The sequence below is a fragment of the Chaetodon trifascialis genome, chromosome 18, assembly GCF_039877785.1.
Source record: "Chaetodon trifascialis isolate fChaTrf1 chromosome 18, fChaTrf1.hap1, whole genome shotgun sequence".
In the NCBI taxonomy this organism is placed as follows: domain Eukaryota; kingdom Metazoa; phylum Chordata; class Actinopteri; order Chaetodontiformes; family Chaetodontidae; genus Chaetodon; species Chaetodon trifascialis.
Window position 1 is genome coordinate 13,137,031 of NC_092073.1, and position 18,672 is coordinate 13,155,702.

Sequence of the window (18,672 nt, forward strand, 5' to 3'; positions counted from 1 at the left end):
CTTTGTGAGATGCAAATGGAAAAAAACTGGGATGAATGCCTGATTTCAAAGCCTTTTCAAGCTTGATAATGCTACTGCTGCACCGCAAAACTAGCGGCTGAACTTTTTACTCATTCCCATTATGTGGAGATATTGATTAAATCAGGCAGGCATGTCTGTTTCATAGACATATGGCTTCACAGAAATCATCATTTAAATTGTCGGTTTGTGCAGTGGGCTGGCCTAAGGCGGCAGAGACACGGTGAATAATAACAGAGAAGTTTTTTAGTTGGAGGCTGACTAATGACAGACAGGTAGCTGCTTTCAATCCTGGCAACAGTGGGAGGATGAATTCCAGCTGCACGCAGACTATAGCAGGCTGGTTAGTAATTGAGCGCTCGCAAAGCCCGAACAGCGAGTGTCCAGTCAAAAGTGCATACAGAAGGCCTGTCAAGCTGTGGGCTTCTCAACATGCTGAATGGTGTTCATGGGGCTGATACTAGGCATTTAAAGAGTTTTGAGGGTGGTGTATCTGCTTTAGCCTTTCCAAAAATGAAAAACAAGAGCAGGAGTGTAAGATCTGGATTTAACAATACAATACATCCAAAGGCAAGGAGCACATTATCAACTACCTGCAGTAGTTTGTCAGGGTACAAAGCACAGTTCAGGACTAGCACATCCACTGTGCTGAAACAGTTTGCTATGGTATCAGAGTCGATATTCGTGCCTCTGTCCTGCTCTTTATTGGATTTGGGGCTGTTTAAACTCCAGCAACCCCAGACAATGTTATTTCGAATAGTATTATGTTTCCCAACCTCATCCTTTAGTCCTCAAGTTAAAAAGTGAAAAACATAAGCAGATCAACAGGGACACACAGAATGAACTACTGCAACAGTCTGATCACGAGGTTTTAATTATTACACAGGACTAATTTTACTCTGCAATATAAGAATGATCCTGCTTTATTTCCATGCCTTCTACACACATCATCAACTGGTGAGATGGAAACATCCACAAATTCGGCCGAATTTCTGCTGCCATTACGAGCGTAAACTTCATATGTGCCCTATGAGAACAGCATGCTTTCCAGTTTAACGTGGTTATATGCACGCACAGTAACTTTAACTCTGCGGTCGACAGAAAAACACACAATGTGATTGGGGCATTGTGCAGAATGGAGAATATGCAGAAACCATCTGCCTTGTGGAAACCACCTTAATGCTGCTATTAATTGTGTCAGTTAATGCAGAAGTATTATACGAAGAGATACTGTATTATTGAGTGAAGGGAAGAGTCACATAATGAGCAGTAAAAGGAAAGGCATGCTTGAAAAACTGCCTGTTGGATATTCCATTTAAAAATACATGTCTATACAGGCAATTATGCAAATGAGCATGTTTTTTTCTTTATTCAGGCACGTGAAATGTGATAAAAGGGAAAATGGGTACAAAAGCTACAACACTAATCACTGGGCATACAAGACGAAAGAGGTCTTTAAAAATCACTACAGATCTTAAGTAATTAACTCATCACTATCATTTAGCTATGATCACTGATACGAAACAAGTCAGTATGTTATATAAAGGCTCGCTGTAAAGGCTTAGTTAAATCGTTTGTAATTTGTCTTTCATAATAAAGACAGATAGATATCCTAATATGAAAGAACCAGACAAAAAGAAAAGGAGAAACAGGGGAGAGGTTGGACCGCTAATACATCTCAAACAATTTAGTCTCTCCTGTGATGGAGGGGATTAAATCTCTATATCTGTGTGTCACAGATAAGACTTCCAGGTGTGTGTCAATAACACGCGCCGCCTCTCAGAATACAATCAAAATCGGCAAATGTCAGGTTCATCTGATGGCTCTGATGCTCAAAGCTACAAACAAGGTGACATTCTGGCGGAGCAGGAGGAGATGAAGAAGATCTCAGATGAGGAGGCAAGGGGGGTTTATATTGAGTAGCTGGGAGGTGACATGAGTAAGGGTGAGATAGCAAAGTGTTCTTATGGAGCTCACTCATCAGTGTCAAATGAGAAAACAAAAACTCTGTAACATGAGTCATCTTTGTCATATGCTGTCTGTTAGCCACCGCTAGCCTTGCCTACATTCAGTTACTTAACATGCAGCTGAAGATGGGACGTCTCTGGACTGCTCACGCAGTCAGTCATAGGAGCTAAGCTAACGTTAGCTGCCGGCTGGCTGCTTGTTAGACCAGTGTGTCTTGTTCCTTATCGACAGGTGTTAAATACTTTACATGTGGCGTGCGTGTGGAGGATATGGAGCTGAGGTAATAAAAGTATAGTAACAAGCAAAGCCATGAATTACCTCTACTTTTGGCAGTTCAGCAAAGAAATGTAATTGTTTTCCACTGAGAAACTGATTGCACTTTTCAAGAAACTGTTCATATGGCAGCCTGTTCTGTAATGGCTCATAGCAGAAAAGCCCAGATTGTGTGTGGAGCTCTAATCGAAGCTGAGCCGCCTGATGCAAATAGTAAATCTTTATCAGGTGACACACCATTCCTTTTTGGTGCTCATCATCTCAGAGGGATCTCGGCGTCCTTTGCCCCAGTAGTGGACATCAATACACACCAATACTGTGGAGGTAATTATTCTGCAGTGGCCGCTTGCTTCAAGCGAAGTTAACTGCCGTCCCAGGGGCTCAGGCACCCAATGCATCTACGGGAGGAGGGCGGCGGGAGGAGGACGTATTGGAAAAATGTCATGCATGTGCACACACACCTACCTGCACACACACACATGCACGCAAACAGATGCGCATATCCACCCACTCACAAAAGCTGGCAAAAATGCACGTCAAGCCACCCCCACACACGCACAAACACACACACCAGTGCTCTCCAGATGGATGGCAAGTTTGATAATGGTTGAAATGAAGAAGTGGATCACTGGAGTCCATCCTCTTCTTCGACAGTTATGACCTAAAACTCTTCCGAGAAGTGAATCATATTGAAGCCTGGAGATGAACAATCAACGTGGGACAAGAGGGGAGCAGTGCACAGAGGCCACGTACACCTCAATAGGTCTTGTTTTCATTTCAGCTGTTCACTACAAATGGAGCGAAACATTTGTTTTAGAGAAAGAACAAAGCGTTTCGCATTCTACACTGAAGTCTCTTTTTTCTTCCCCCTCAAACGTACACGAGTTGCGCTTTTGATAAAAAGAACAACCGCATCTTTGAATGAGCCAGTTTTGATCTTGAAAAGCAATTTGTTTCACTGAGCACTTAAAAAAAAAACAGCAAATGCATTTTTGATTTCATATCACATCAGAGTTGTATTCACAAGGCCGTCCTTTGAGGCAATGTAGACCAACAACACCGCCTGCAGTGATGTTAATTACTTATCTTATTTAAAATGCCAATATAGGAAAGATAGAACGAGCAACATCATCATGACAAATCACTGCTGTTGATGATCTTTGGCACTGATTGTATAATGAAGTCTCTGTCTGCTAACAGGAAAATTATAACCTCCAAAACAAAAAAAAAAAGGAACCTGCAGCACTGCTGGTACATAATTTGCACCTTATTAATCTGAGTTAACAGTGTTTCTCATTTTGCCTGACGCCAGATTTGTGAAAGCAACACCCATGTTTGAAGACCGGTTGTTGAAGGGATTTGAAGCTTGTGCTGTGCAGCTCCTGCATCACCATCTGCCTGCTGTAGCTCATAGGCCGCTTACAACCTGCAACACAGACTGACACGTTGCCAAAAGTGAGTGCTGAACCCTCAGCCCTCGCTTTTCAATTGCTATAATTAACACTGAAGCTAATCTGATGTTGAAGCTTCTGGTGACAACCTCTAATGAAACACATGGTGTCTGTTACTTCCTCCTGCTAATCAGAAGCAAGACAGACCTATTAAAGCTCAAGTCTTTGTTCGCTAATGTCCTGGATGAGTGGCTGTCACTCCTCTTAAGGCTTTGAGGCTGTAGCCAGGTTTTGTCTGTGCCTGCCAACGTTCGTTTAAAACCCTTCAGGAGCATATAAGCGTCGGCGAAGAATGCGAAGAGAACAACTTGTTCCGGGGACAGCAACGGCGCGATAATCAGGATATGAGGAGGAAGGGAGAGATTGAAAGAGAGAAAACCCCACTGACAGTGTACATTAGGGCTAACCCTGATGATTACCGCAGCATGGGGCACGTGAGTGGCGCAGTGACAGACCACCCAGAGACACAGATGAACTCAAAGTGATGGGAGGCTGCCACAGCTTAGCCGGGCGCTAACTCCAAAGCCCTAAAAAAAAAATCAGCTTTTTCCTCTGAGGCTAAAAGCAATGCCATAAACAAACTTTAACTGCTACATCTGTATTTGAAGCCTCTTTGCTGTGGTGTGGTGCCACCCCGCCTGTCTCCCCTGTAATATGGATACTTCCACTTGACAACATAAACAAGTTGTCAATTAGCAGCCTGTTTGTACGAACGTTTACAGCGTCTAATTCACCAGGGGTGTGGTTGACTGAGACTGCGTGGTGCAAAGGGGATGATGGATAAAGAGCGTGTGTTTGTGCTTCTTTGCAAGACTCCAATTTGAGTTGGAGCATTTGCATCTGTGTGTGTTTGTGTATGAAAGATGAAGGCGGGAAAGCTAAAATGAGTTGTAAACTGCTGATCGGCTTTGCGGATTGGAAGTTCATTAACACGCCGACGCTTTGATCGGCTGATAAAGTCGAGGAGCACGGGGCGGCAAATGCGAGAGCCGATTAAGATAGCTCCCCTTTAAGTTTTGCAGGACACAGAGAGGGTAAAAGTTTGAAGAAGCAAGAGAGAAAGATCTAATGAACAACAGACACACAGACAGAAGGAATGGCTTGAGGCGAAGAGGCCAAGAACTGGCCTGCAGATACGCAGAGAGCCAGTTGGAATGAGATAACAGAGAAACATCCAGAGGCTGAGATAGCTGGAAAGGGACCATCTGTCTCTTCCACTCTGCACTCACCGTCAGTGGAGCAGCCAGTGGACCCGTCGCTGGAGCAGTAGCGCATCTCGATCCTCTGCCTGCCCACTTCCAGCAGGCTGGGATCCGGGATGCGAGCTTTGCAAGTGTAACGAAAGCGCTGCTCGTAGTGGCCGCCGTTGTCAGAGATGTTGACGGGCGTCCAGGGAGTCCACGGCGTGGTCTTCTTCAGGTCAGGACACGGCAGGGTGTTGCATGACTGGTACTCCTGCAGCGGCAGAGAACATTTGCCTGCATTTAATGTTTTTTTCATTGCGAGCACGTTTGCAGGCAGGTGAATTTCCACGTCTAAGCGTAGGAGGAGATAATCATTAAAAGCAATAATTACACATGACAAGCTCAGACAGAAATTTCTTGTGTATTTCCCAAGCATGATAATGGACAGGACAATGGCTTTTGAAATTCTCAGCAGTGACTAATATGAAATTAAACAGCTTATTTTATGAGGAAATAAACAGCCTTTTCAAAGCTTTCATCATCATTCATCCTTGAAAGCCTCTTGATTCCAGTTCTGGCCGGTTTACTGTACTGCATGTTGCCAGATCCAGTCCCGCTCATCCCCCAAGACACCCCTTACAAACCAACCGAGCCACGTTCAGCTGGCCACAACACAACCTGCCAGTCTGCCTGCACACGCCGACTGAGGATGCATTCCCATTAGACCGCTTGCTGAACACGGCAAGAGGCAAACAAGCCAGGCTGAAAAGGTCATTGATCAAGTTTAATTTATAACCAAGGGGAAAAGATGAAGGAGAGGAGGGGGGACTGACAGAGAAGTTGATGGAGAAAGCGGTGAAGACGTGGAGGGGAAAGAAAAAAAAAAAGAAGGCAATAATGGCAATTCTTTCTCCCATCTGCATCTGGCTTTGAGAGTCAGGCAGTAAAAATGAAAAACGCAGCTCTGAAGCTCGAACTGCATGATGTGTGAGTCTCATTCAGAAGTCTCATAAGTATATATTTTGCCTCTGCTTCTCTCAGCCAACTTCTATTTGGACTAGTGGTTGAAAAAAGAAAATAGTCTGCTTCTTCTCTGGTGCTCTATATGATGATATGATTCAAGAAGATAATAGGCGGGTAATAGGCAGTCCAGACCCCTTTCGTGGCCGGCTAAATAAATAAGGAGGTGGAGGTAGTGATACGTCTGGGGAAAAATGACACCACGGAGGAGAAGGTGAGATGGCTGCCATTTTCCTCACACTTGTTTATTTATGCTGAATAGCCCTTGAGTGACTGCCAGACCTTGACAAAATAAGATAAGAGTTCCTCTCCGCACATCCGTCAGCCTGTCACATGGGATAGGCTGACAGGTCAGCCGAGGAGAGGAGCGCGATACGTTATACAGTATGCAGGTCTATTTTTCACCACCTTACCTCCTCTTTTATGCTCCCTCTCTCGGCCTCACTTTGCATCCATCTATCTATCTTTATGTTTCTTTCAGCATCCGTTTCACACACTGTTCATAACTCGCTTTGTGTCAGCTCCTTTTTCTCCCTCTCCTTGTTTCTTTTTGCCTCCGTACCTCTGCTCCATCTCTGTCTCACCCTATCCACCCTTGTCTCCGTCTCCTCCCCTCCCCTCCCCTTGCCTCTCTTCCCTGGGGTACCAAGGTTAAAAACACAGAGAGGATTTAGATTCTGTTAGGGCCCAGGTGATGAATGAGGGTGTCACCTCCACCGCACTTCCTGCCTCTCTCCATCTAGCGCAGTAATCATCTCCAGACATTAATATTTAACATCATCACGCATCACAGACCTGCCCACAATCTGTGGTTATCAGCCAATAACATAAAGGAAGAAAAAAGTCCGCCTCAGCGTCTCGCCGCCGCCTACAGCGACAGCAACACATGGCATGACTGGGGGGAAAAAGGCAAACGATCTGTGGGTGTTTGTTGTGTGAGCTGTTGATGGTGGCCAAACACAGTAAATATTTAATGAGGCTTGTCTGGTAAGCGTTTTTTCCTGTACTCTCTTAGGATTAGTGTCGATGCAGAGGGCTAAGGAGATAATTACTGGGTTTAAAGCTGAGCCTCATTCAAGGTCTCCCCATCCACATCTGGTACAGCTAAGGTACATACTGTAGAGTGGTCAGTGTATATGTGACATAAGACGCCACATTGACTGAACAAACACCGAAAGCTCTGCGGCATCTTGAGAGGACTAACACCCATCTACTGCATCTTTTTTGTTGGGAAATTCTGGATTTTTCACAACAAATCTTGCTAAAATCTTTCAAATGAAACAACCTGTGAGCGAAAAATGCCTCTTTGGTTGAACTGGTCAAAGCTTACTGTATGTCCACATAAAGACCACAACCTGTGGTGAAGGGAGTGTTCAAACCCTTTACTTAGGTTAAAGTACTAATACCACACTGTAAAAATACTCTGCTAAACATAAACTTAAATGAAAGTATTTAAGTATAATCAGTACTTTTATCTACTTAAAGTATTAAAAGTAAAAGAACTCAATGCTGAAAAATGTCCCGTGACTGTTACGGTATTTTATATTATATCATGAGATTATTATTGCTCATGCTTTAACGTAAAGCAAGATTTCACTGTTGTAGTTGGGAGCTCATTTTGAATTTAGTTTGTATATGACTGCAACTAAATATTATTTTTATTATGGATTCATCTGCTGATTATTTTCTCCATTACGTGATTGATTGTTTTTTCAAATTCATAATTACCCCGAGCCCAAAGCGACACCTTCACAGTGCTTTATTTGCCCATCAACAGTCCAAACCTCAAAGCTATTAAAAATACATCAACATTATAAAATGATTTTAAGGAAAAGCAACAAATCCTCATATCTGTGAATCTCGAATCTGGGAAATTTCCAAATATATATTAATGTTGGATAGTTTAATTCATAAGAAGACATCATAACTTATAAGATCATTATATGTTTTGGGTGTAAAAATCAGAATTTGTAAAGTAACTAAAGCTGTCAAATGTCAGCTGATAAATGTAGTGAAGTAAAAAGCACAACATTTATCTCTGCGATGTAAAGAAAAGACTAAAGTAAAGTACAAGTACCTGATATTTGTACTTAAGTACAGTGCTTGGGTAAATGTGCTTTGTTACATTCCACTGCTGGCCATAACCTCGGACATGGGGTGACAGTAAGACATTTTTTCCATTGTGGTGAATAATAAACAAAGTATGAATTAGTAAAAGCAAGTTCTTTATCCAGTAGACTGCAGTTTCTTTGATGAATTAAGAAGTATTTACTGATAATGAAGGTTAATTTTGCGCAATGAAGGATGTCAACTACAGCACAACCTGTTGCTCTCTCTGCTGTTTCACTTTACAGCTCCATGAGATATCATAATTCTGCTAGTTGACTGTTTGCCATTTGAATACACCGGGATTAAGCTTCAGATAAAGACAGCAACAGTGAGGCTTAGCTAAAGAGCGTGGAGCTATGGATTATTTGTGTAACCATTAAAATAGAATCGAAAAACAGCTGCTCAGTGGGAGCTGTGCAAATTTAATTGCAACATTTGCATGTCTGGATCTTATTTATTTACATGGAAAGGAATAGAGACTTTGTGTTTGATGAACATATTAGTGAGAGCAGTCAGTTTGTCGACTTTTATTTTGAAAAACCAGAAAAATAGCTGAATAATAATAATGCTGGTAGCATGCTAATAAATTTGGATGAAGATGATTTTTGATATGGTGGGTCCCAGTATCATCCATGTAGCACCTGAGGGGGCCCAGGATATGAAAGGAAAAAAAGGTTGAGGACCCCTGCTGTTGACTACAACATCCAATAACAAATGTTGAAGGGCAATGCACAGTTTATTGCCTTTTCCTGTGAAAAAACATGAGCCTTGTTATATTGGCTATGCGAGGAATACAAAATTTGGCATAATAACAACAACAAAAACAGTCCTCCTGCTTTGAGAGTGGCAATTTTTATAACGTTCTGAATAATGCATTAAAAATGGACCTGAGGATGTGAAATAAACATCAGTGTAACTCTGCCCATAAAAACCCTTAACCCAAACACACACATACACCCACAAGCAAATGACATTCACTGAGCCAGAGTAGTGAATAGGTCATTTTAGGCATATATTACATGTTGGCCATGTAAATGTGCCTCTGAACAAAAAGACTGTGTTTAAATTAAACTTTGATTTACAGTTGAAGCATTGAAGCAAAAACAAGTGGATCAAAACGGGACATTCAAATAGTCCAGCTCGCTCTTTTCATTTGATATGAAGAGCTATTAACACGAAGCCATAAAACTACAAGAAAACAAAGCAAAAAAAAAAAAAACAAACCAGGAAAAATTCCCCGTGCCCTTCGCTCAGCCACACTCGCATCTCAATTTCAGAGAAATTAACTGAAAGTGAAAACATGGCGGAAAGCAGTCGGACGTGACAAGTGGCATGTGGAACACAAAATTGGATTCAATTAGTCCGCTGATTTCGGCTCATATCCGCGGCCCCCCTCCGGCGAGAGCGGCGATATGCATTATGGGCAAATGGAGAGCAGCGATTTTATGCTGTGCAGCACCTTTAACAGGCAGCTGCTCAGAGACGGGCAGCACTGTAATGTGTTTTTGGCTGGAGCTCAGGAGAGCTGGGTGGGAGGATGCCTGATAGCATCTTTACTGGCTCACACAAACAAGCTGCCAGGTTGGTCAGTATGGAAGTGGTGCTGTGTGTGTGTGTGCATATGTGCAAGGCTGTGTGCATGCATGTGTCAAGTTGACCACAGAGCGGAAAGTTTGACTTGGTGCTAGCACGTCGGCACTGATTTGTGTGTGTGTGTGTGTGTGAGAGCGCGTGCATGTTTATAAGGTTATGCATGGCTGAGTTATGATTCAGGCTCTATCTCATCCGTCTCATCCACAGACTTTTCTTGCTAATTTTTTTAGGTGTTATAGGGGATACAAGCTGAGGAGGAAGAGAGCCGAAGAAAAGAGTGTGTTGTGTTGTTGTTGTGTGTGTGTGTGTGTGTGTGTGTGTGTGTGTGTGGGTGTGTGTGTGTGTGTGTGTGTGTGTGTGAGCATAGTGTCTGAGTTCTGGGGAAGTACGTATAAGCCCTCAGTATGTATAAATGTGGAGCGGAGAGTGAAATATATTGTGTCTTTTCTTGTGTGTGTGTTGGAGGGCAGAGAGTGTGTGTATGTGTGTGTAGGTACAAAGGACTCTCTGTGGTGTCATGGCAGCTGTGGAGTAGGTGTAATAAGAGTCGTGCCTCTCCACCCTCTTACCATCATCATACACTCATTATAGTTCTTATTGGACTGGGAGAGCTGTGAGTGTGTATTTGAGATAGGGGGACGCAATGTGTGTGTGTATGAGTGTGTATAAGGACATCTACACGTACACACAAGGACACAGACGTTTAAGTGAACGGTCCAGATGTAAGATGTAAGAGTGACTAATCCTCTCCAGCGCCTACATCTTTATCTATTGTGGTCGAGTCCATGGAGATGGAGTCCTAATGTTCCTCAAGGCTCGGTGACACATCAGTTCAATTAGCAGCGCCGACCACAACACACTTTGTCAAACACTGACTTCCCTCTTTCCCCTTGTCTCCCCAACAGTCTGACTCCATAATGAAGCCTGCTGTCGTCCAGGAGGAGGTCTCCAGGCTGCACACACACGCACGTTTGCACACACACAAACAACGACTAACAGAAACACACAAGTGTGTTCACACGTCAGTCTGCCTCCACAAACACTGAGCACTAAACTTTCCTTTCACGGCCAGGTATGCACTGCTGAATTTATTGCAGGTAAATAGAACAGCTCTCGGTGTCATTAAGCAGCTCTGCGCATCGCCAGTTCTGCATGGCCTGTATTTGACTTATTTAACTCTGAGAGGGAAAGTCAAGATGTGCAGTTCGTCTGAGAAGAATGGCCCTTTTTGATCCTTGGATGTGAAAGATATTTGATGTACTTCATAGTAGAAAGTAGGAAATGCCTCAGTGAAAACTGCACATCTCTGAAGAAAGTCTTCTTTCATCTAATACTAAGAATTAAAATAAAAATCTTTAAGTTTTGGCTACATCTAGTTTAATCTCTCGCTCATATTTTCTTGCAGTAAGTGTGTTTTCTTAACTTTTACCAATGCCTCAGTTTCTCAACTGCTATCAAATATGCACAGCATTATGGAAGACATGTATGTTTCACATTGCAACATAAAGACGATTACAGTGGAGGAAGAAGTATTCAGATCCTTTACTTCAGTAAAAATACTCAAGCCACACTGATAAAATACTCCACTACAAGTAAAAGTCCAGCATACAAAACTTCACTTAAGTAAAAGTACACAGATATTACCAGCAGAATATACTTAGTAGAAGTACTCATTCTGCAGAGACAGTGTTGTACTGACGGACCAATATAACTGTGGCATTAATGTGTATGTCACATTTTATTTAACTCAATTTTCTCAGTGCATACAGGAAGACTTCCTTCAGTTTATTGGAAAACAAAATCTAACGGAGATACGTGGTTCTCCCTGGGCAGAAAAAAATTAACTAGTATCTAAAGGTCTCAGACAAATGTAGTGGAGTAAAAAGTGCAAAAATTTGCCTTTGAGCAGGAGAGAAATAGAAGTATGAAGCTGAATAAAATGGAAATACTCAAGACAAGTACCTCAAACCTGTGCTTGAGTACAGTACTTGAGTGAATGTACTTAGTTAACGTTCCACCACTGGACGAATCTGGTGACACCTTCACAGTCTGGACGAGAAAATGCCGTGTGGAGGAGCTAGCTAGTAAAGTCAGCAGGAATTAGCTGCTACTGTAGCTGATGGTTTAAATTAAACATAATTGTGCTGAGTATTTTCTAAATTTTGTGAAAAACAAAGTTTTGTAACTTATAACCTGCATTTTAGTGGAATTTGGTGACTCTGTTGTCAACATACAACCACAGGATCTGCTGAACGAACCTTCCATTCGTTACAGTGTTGTGTGCAGCTTGATCCACTGATCTACTTCTACCTGCAACCTGGATTCTTCTATTGTTAAAGCAGTTATTTTCGGTTGTGTGCCAAGTGATGAATATGACGAGCACACCAAAACTTCAAGCAGTCTGAAAAACTTCTGTTAATTTCGGCTTCATAGCTGATAACTACACTGACTGTAGCACCGTCGATATAAAAGCAAATAGATTTTTTTTTTTCTGTTCTTTGCTCGTGAACCATCATTCCTTCCTAATCTACTCGTCATTAACTCCTCAGTCAGCCTTGACAACCAGCATATGGGTTTCAACATGGTTGGTATAATGAATTATTTTCTTTTAGCAACACTACAACTTACTTTCTCGGTGTTCTGTATTAAAAACCTCCTTTTCAGAATACCTAACCTTTAGTGAATAATGAATCGTCATTCATTGATTAAAAGCAAAAGAAAAAAAGTTTTTCTTCCAATTCATCCAAGGTTGTCTGACTGAGCTGACATCTGCTTCACTCGCAGTGTTTTTGAGTCACCACACAGGAGACGACGGGGTTAAGTGCTGTGCTCGTGGTACAGTGCATCACTGCCGAGCCACCAGAGCCTCGCTTGTTTATTTCCAGCCCAGATTTTGCCCGCTCCTCTGGGGACCCAAACCTATAATGCAGATATAGTGAAACGAGAGAGACGGAGCAGCCCTGCATGGACCAGGGCTCAGACTGATGAAGTTGCAGTCATGTGGCCTTTTGCATCAGCAAAATGAGGCACTGAGCACCTCAGGACTAAATACTTCCATGATGATAAGACTGCTGAGGCAATGACACACAGGGCACAACATTAGGGCAGGTCTGATGGAAATTAAACACCTAGGGAGTTTGTTCTTTTAATCTTGCATGCGTGGCAACATTTAGTTTTTAGGGTTGCAAAGTCAGTAGAGACGCTTTTGTTTAGACTGAAGTGTCCTTGACCTAAATGCCTTCTGGCTTCACTTGAGCTGTTCTGTATCTGACTGTGTGCTCCCTGTGGAGAGGTCGTAAGTGTTGAAAATTTTGCTTCAGGGATCAATAAAGAATCGCAAAAACGTAACAGCTGAATAGATTTTTTTGCTCAGTGATACACTTTATAACACGTTGGGGGTGTTGACCTGAGACTGGCACCACCAACTTCAGCCCATCTTTGTATGCTTTTAAAAATAAGCACTGAAAAGTGAGTATTGCTTGCAGAGCCTCTGCCTGACATCTCTGGGAAACACCCAGCAGATGTTAGCTCACCGCTGTCGATTAATGTCTGGCAAACGGCTGGAGTTGACCACAGGTGGCTGCGGCGACATCAGTCCCGACAGGTAAACATGAACCGCCATGCACCGACGTCTAAGCCATACACGGTATTCATCTCGGTCTCAGTGGGGCGTCTGGTCTAAAAAAGCAGCTCTGATGACAGAAGCTGCACCGTGTGTGTGATTATGTGTGTGTGGTCTCCTTCTGTTTAATTAAACATGGATCCGTCCGGGGGAAGAGAACACAGACAGATGGCACATAAAAAAAAATGAACTCATCACACTTTTCACTTTTCTGGGGGGGGGGGGGGTTGATAAATTTAAAACATATTCTCATCATCACTTTATCGGACAGGTGTGTGGCATTTCAAACGTTTCTTGTCTTGAACGCTTGAGCTTTACTTCTTAAGGGCGTTTAAGCAGTTGTCTACATTAACAGTCCTTAAGCGCCTTATCTGAGTTGTAAATGAAAGGCAGCAAATGTTTCTTTGATCTGAGTAAATATGCAGCTACAATACAAGCTCGCCAAGCTGTCAAATAAAGAGAAGGTGTCCGTGAAAGCTGCATGTAATTACAACTGTGGTGGCTGAAATGGCCCCAATTAAGTCCATGTCGCCATGTTCGAAGACAAGGAGCCGACGAGGAAACAAAACAAAGCAGAAAGCGGCAACAAGTCGAAGAACGGCGGTGAAAAGAAGTGTCAAAAGGAAGAAGGAGCGTGAGTGAGTGAAGCAAGGTGCTCTTTTGACCTTTCCCACTGACCCGACTCAGCTCTCTCTGGCATGTCGCTTCCTTGTCTGTAATCACTGCAAAACTGTCCCCTAAGCTGACGCCAATAAAAACTATCTCTCACATCTCCTCAGTGAGCCTGAGCTCGTCTCCAAACATCAAAAATAACCACAACTACAGTCAGTCAAAGACAGGCTTTCCCCTTTTGGGAACAGCGGTGAGGAGCTCCTCAGATTCCCTCACGTTCATCATCGAAGTACGTCTCTGAACCGAGTTCCTCCAAGAGTGCCGCTGCATTCCCAGGATGCCTCGGCGAGGATAACGGTCGCCGTGCAATGACAGGAATACGACAGCTGCCATCTGATGGGAATGTGTGTGAGAGGGAAAGTAGGTACACACAGCAGCAGATGATATGGTGTGAGTGCTAAATTGTGACTTAATGGGAGGTCAGTCTTTTCATTTGGGTGTTCTGCTGCTACTAATGTGTCATGGGCAATTATCAGATACTATATATGTTCTGGAGGTTGCAAGGCCTTGTGTGGGATGTTTCATAATGCTGGCAGTGTATTATTTAGCTTCACCACGGGCCATTACACAACCTGTGGGATGTGCTTTTTCAGCTAAATGTGATTTGGGTCGTTGGATGCTTTTTCAGTGTTTGGCAGATCATTATTTTTTTTTTTCCCAACAAATTTCATCCCAGCATTCCTTCAGTTTTACACAGCGTCCACCCATTTATTCCACATGCACGCAGACACTGTGATAAGACGTATTTACATAAATATGTGTAATCCTGATTATAATATTAATTCTAAACCCTGAATGTAAACTAGCCATTTCATCTTCTCTCCTTAAACCATCCCAAACTCACATTTTCTCTCACAATGGCAAAGAAAGCCCAGAAACAAACAAAGAAAAAACACACTTCAAAGATCCCATGCATCCACAAGACACTGACCCATATTCTTTAATCCATTTCCAAGAGGGACACGAGAAGCTACAGCGATCATGTTCATTCTCTCTTATTTTTACCAGGACTGGACTGTGGACGAGGGTCTGTGTGTGTGTGTGTGTGTGTGTGTGTGTGTGTGTGTGTGTGTGTGTGTGTGTGTGTGTGTGTGTGTGTGTGTGTGTGAAGATAGCAACAGAAATAACACATCCGTCACATAATTCTGTCAACAATACGAACGCCCGTACTTCAACACTTCCTTGCATCATCCGTGCTTTGGAGAAAGCTTTGTGGCAGAAAATAAGCCTATTCATATGTGGAGTGATTACTGTGTGTGTGTGGTATTAAATAGGTCTTGGTAATAAATCTGATGGCTGCTGCCACTGTATAAATATAGCCAGGGGATTTGGTCGTGTTAGATGTTCCAATTTCATCACCGCTGACTGCTCATCGCATCAAATGACTTAAGCTCACGTCCTAAAAAATGAATAGACAGAGACGGAGAGGAGGATGTGAGAGGTGTCGTCTTGTGTGACATACCTGACCACACCCGGGACAGTCGTTGCCGTTCTCACAGGTTCTGCGTCGTGACTGGATGCCTCCGCCGCAGGGCACAGTGCAGCGTTCCCATGCCGACCAGGCCGACCAGTAGACGTGCGGGGGGCAGGGCAGGTGTTCATTGCAGTACCTGGGAGGGACAGCAAAGACAGCAGGGCATCAGTGTCTAACTTAATTCAGATTGCGTTGGCATCGCTTTGCTTCAAACTTTATTTAGCATTTATAAGCAGTACATAAATGGATTATAACAGAAAAACTAGCAGCAGCCAGCTGGAAAAATTGTGGCTGGTGGAGTTCAGACACAAAATAATGATTTACTAATGAGTGGCTGGTGAACTTGAGAATTTATCTGTCAGTTAAGTTCACATTTTAAAAAGCAAAAAGCTTTAAAATCTCCGATGTGAATCAAAAAATCTAGCTTGAGAGCTGTTTGCATTAACATTAACATTTGGATATTTGGAGTCGTGTTTCTGGCCGACTGATAATAACTCTCTTTTTATCTGCTTTCGTCTCCGTCACCTCCAGAGAGAAATATGTGGCTCCTCAGCGGCTAAACGCTCCACCGTGTTCACTGGCTAGTCGTTAACTTTGTCTGTCTGCTGTTAGGTGGTGAGCAGGTCGCGTAGAGACGGTTTATCAAAGCTGAAAACAGCTGCTGCTCGGAGGTTGATGAGAGGGGAGAGAGACTGAACTAAAACATTAAAGCTGGGGGTCCAAAAGTCAAACCAGAGAGCTGAAAGATGCTAAAAATGCTGCATGGAGCTGAGCCAGGTGAACCAGGTGATAATTATCTGTGGATTTGTCACCATGAGCGATCCCTTTCACTTCACTTGCACTCATTTAGTACATGGTTATTATAAATAAATGATGAGCTTTGAGGAGATATGAGGGAGTTTTGCGAGCTCTGACAATAAGCTTATACTGAGAACACACAACTGGATGGTGAAGTGTCTTTTGAGTTGTTTGCGGAAAATGGAATAGCTACCTTATCTGACTGAGCACTAAAATTACATGTGAAGGGCAGCGAAGACGTCACCACACTTTTGAAACCGTGTCACTGAACTGAAATAGCTACAAAGAGCTCGAACCACAAGAAAGGGATGTATGAAAAGCTGTGCAAACTTCACTTAAAACAAACTTTAACAAACCCCAGCGGCTCTCTCTGATGTGGCCGTGGAGTGCAGCGAACACATCTGACTGACTCCTGCCAGCACAGACAGGTCTGCGGCATGTTGCTGCGCGTGGCATAATGGCCAGCGTTGCAAGAGCACATGTAAGAAAATTTCAAATCTTAATGAAAGTGCCTTTGCACTTTGCATAATTCATTGACACAGCCAATTAAAAAAGCCACCGAGATGCATGCATCATCTCTAATTACATCGTTTTACAAGACAGGATTACTGCGATGTCTAAAATACTTAATTACTCAGTCCCTATTATAAAATAATGACAGACGATTGCCAGGCTTATTAGAGCCATATAATTTATTTTATAACTTTTACGCATCCTATTAAATAGCTTTTATTGCTATTTTGTTGTGTTTTGGCACATGGCTTGCCTTTTGAGGAAAACTGAGTCTTCTATCCATTAAAATAGCTTTAACTCTATACCCTCACTCCAGAGGCTCAGGCTGGGTATTTCCATTGTACGAAAAACTCTGCTATTGTTCATGCTAAGTCAAAGCTACACTCTGTATACCCTGGTTGTAAAAATCCTTCAAGCAGAGTGTTCTCTCCCATTTTTACTAATCTGCACGCTTGTAGCGGGATGATACGGCTGGGAAGAGGAGCGCGGAGAAGCGAGGAAGAGTGTGGATTACAATCTTGTACAAGCCTGAGCGGAGCCTGAGCACACGCTCACACACACGTACAGCAATTCATGCATGCAGGCTTGCATGAAGATGCAGAACACCCCAGCTGCACCACAACACAATGAAAAGCTGCTGCGATCAATATGAAGCAGATTTAGGGCTTCAAAATCGTCATCGTACACACTTTAATCATTTCAAACAAATCGGAGGCTTTAGTCCATCTTATCCTTCTCTCCTCTCTTTAAAAACACATCGAGCTGATTGGGCTAAAACGGTGCTAATTACTCGCTATAGGCTGAGTAAGCAGTCTGGATGATGTCAGTATGCTGAGGGAAATACCAACAGAAGGTTCATAAATGCAGGCATTAACCAGCCAGATTTAAGCCCATAGCACCGCCGTGCATGGGCGCTTTCAGAACATTTGCTTTATCTTTAAAAGCTCTGCCTGCTGCAAACAATCAGGGCCAAACTTATGGGAAGCCTGTTGGCTAAAATACACACAGAATAGATGACAGGTGAGAGAAAGGGGTTTAGCTTTGGACTTTGAGTGTTTTTTTGTTTTGTAAATGTGCGTGTCTGTGTACATATGAGCTCAGCCCATGTGTATGTTTGAGCGTGAGTCTGGAGCATTAATCCAAACAGGGCACTCGAAGCAACACGGGAAGAACAAAGTGAGGTTTGAGGCACGCTGCAGACGCCTAACACCTCTGAAAGGAGGCCTGCGCCCCATAAAATAAAAGTCTTTCACGGCATTAAAAGAACCGTTTGGTGAGCAAAAGCTGATAAAATGCCAGTTCTTTTCATGCTATGCGGATTAAAGCTTGTCAGAAGACTTTACCTATTTCACACATGGGTAACTATAAACAACAGATGTGGTGGAAGTTTTTGGACACCGTTACGATGTTGAACATCCAAAGAGAAGCTTTCCCCAGTTTTTCAAAGCATCTGCGATCCACATGCATGACACACCTGGATGTGCTCATGCTGAATACACACAAATATTTTCGAGCATCCCCGTCCTGTCTTTTTCTCCCTCAGGCAGACTCGAACTGACACAGCATAATTCATCTCTTAACACATTTTCTCTTCCTATTACTCTGCCTTACTGTTCATCTGTCGGTCTCTCACTCTGTCTATCTCGCTCATCAGCACACACACATATACACACAAAGACGCCTCTCCTCTCACTCCTCCCTCACAAGGATCCCTTTTCAGCCCTCACAGCTGGCCCCCTGACTGGCCTAAGGTGTTTTAAATAGCTGAACAGAGCAAGAACTGAGAGCAGGAAAGGGAGATGAAACAAAGGAGATTAAAGCTCACAGAAGGAAACAGAGGGGGTGGCAGGACCTGCTTCCAGGCCTCCCATGGTCTCCAGCTTTTAGGTGTGAGTTTGTGAGTAAGTGGACTGTGGTGGTCACTCCATATATTTCCTTTTCTGAAGGACTGCTCCACCAGGAACATCAGTGAGCACA

At 43.1% G+C, this 18,672-nt stretch overlaps 1 protein-coding gene across 3 annotated transcripts in view; it reads right to left on the bottom strand.

Moving 5' to 3' along the window:
* sema5a (sema domain, seven thrombospondin repeats (type 1 and type 1-like), transmembrane domain (TM) and short cytoplasmic domain, (semaphorin) 5A) overlaps nucleotides 1-18,672 on the bottom strand; it is a 119,638-nt gene that overhangs the window by 19,520 nt on the left and 81,446 nt on the right. For all 3 annotated transcript variants that reach the window (XR_011603285.1, XR_011603284.1, XM_070985954.1), the window contains exons 15-16: nucleotides 15,373-15,520; nucleotides 4,940-5,165 (exon numbers count right to left, since the gene is read on the bottom strand). Coding sequence is in view for 1 of the 3 variants with exons in the window: in XM_070985954.1 (XP_070842055.1) it covers nucleotides 4,940-5,165; nucleotides 15,373-15,520 (374 nt within the window). In the remaining 2 variants the exon portion in view is untranslated. The remainder of the gene's footprint in view (nucleotides 1-4,939; nucleotides 5,166-15,372; nucleotides 15,521-18,672) is intronic.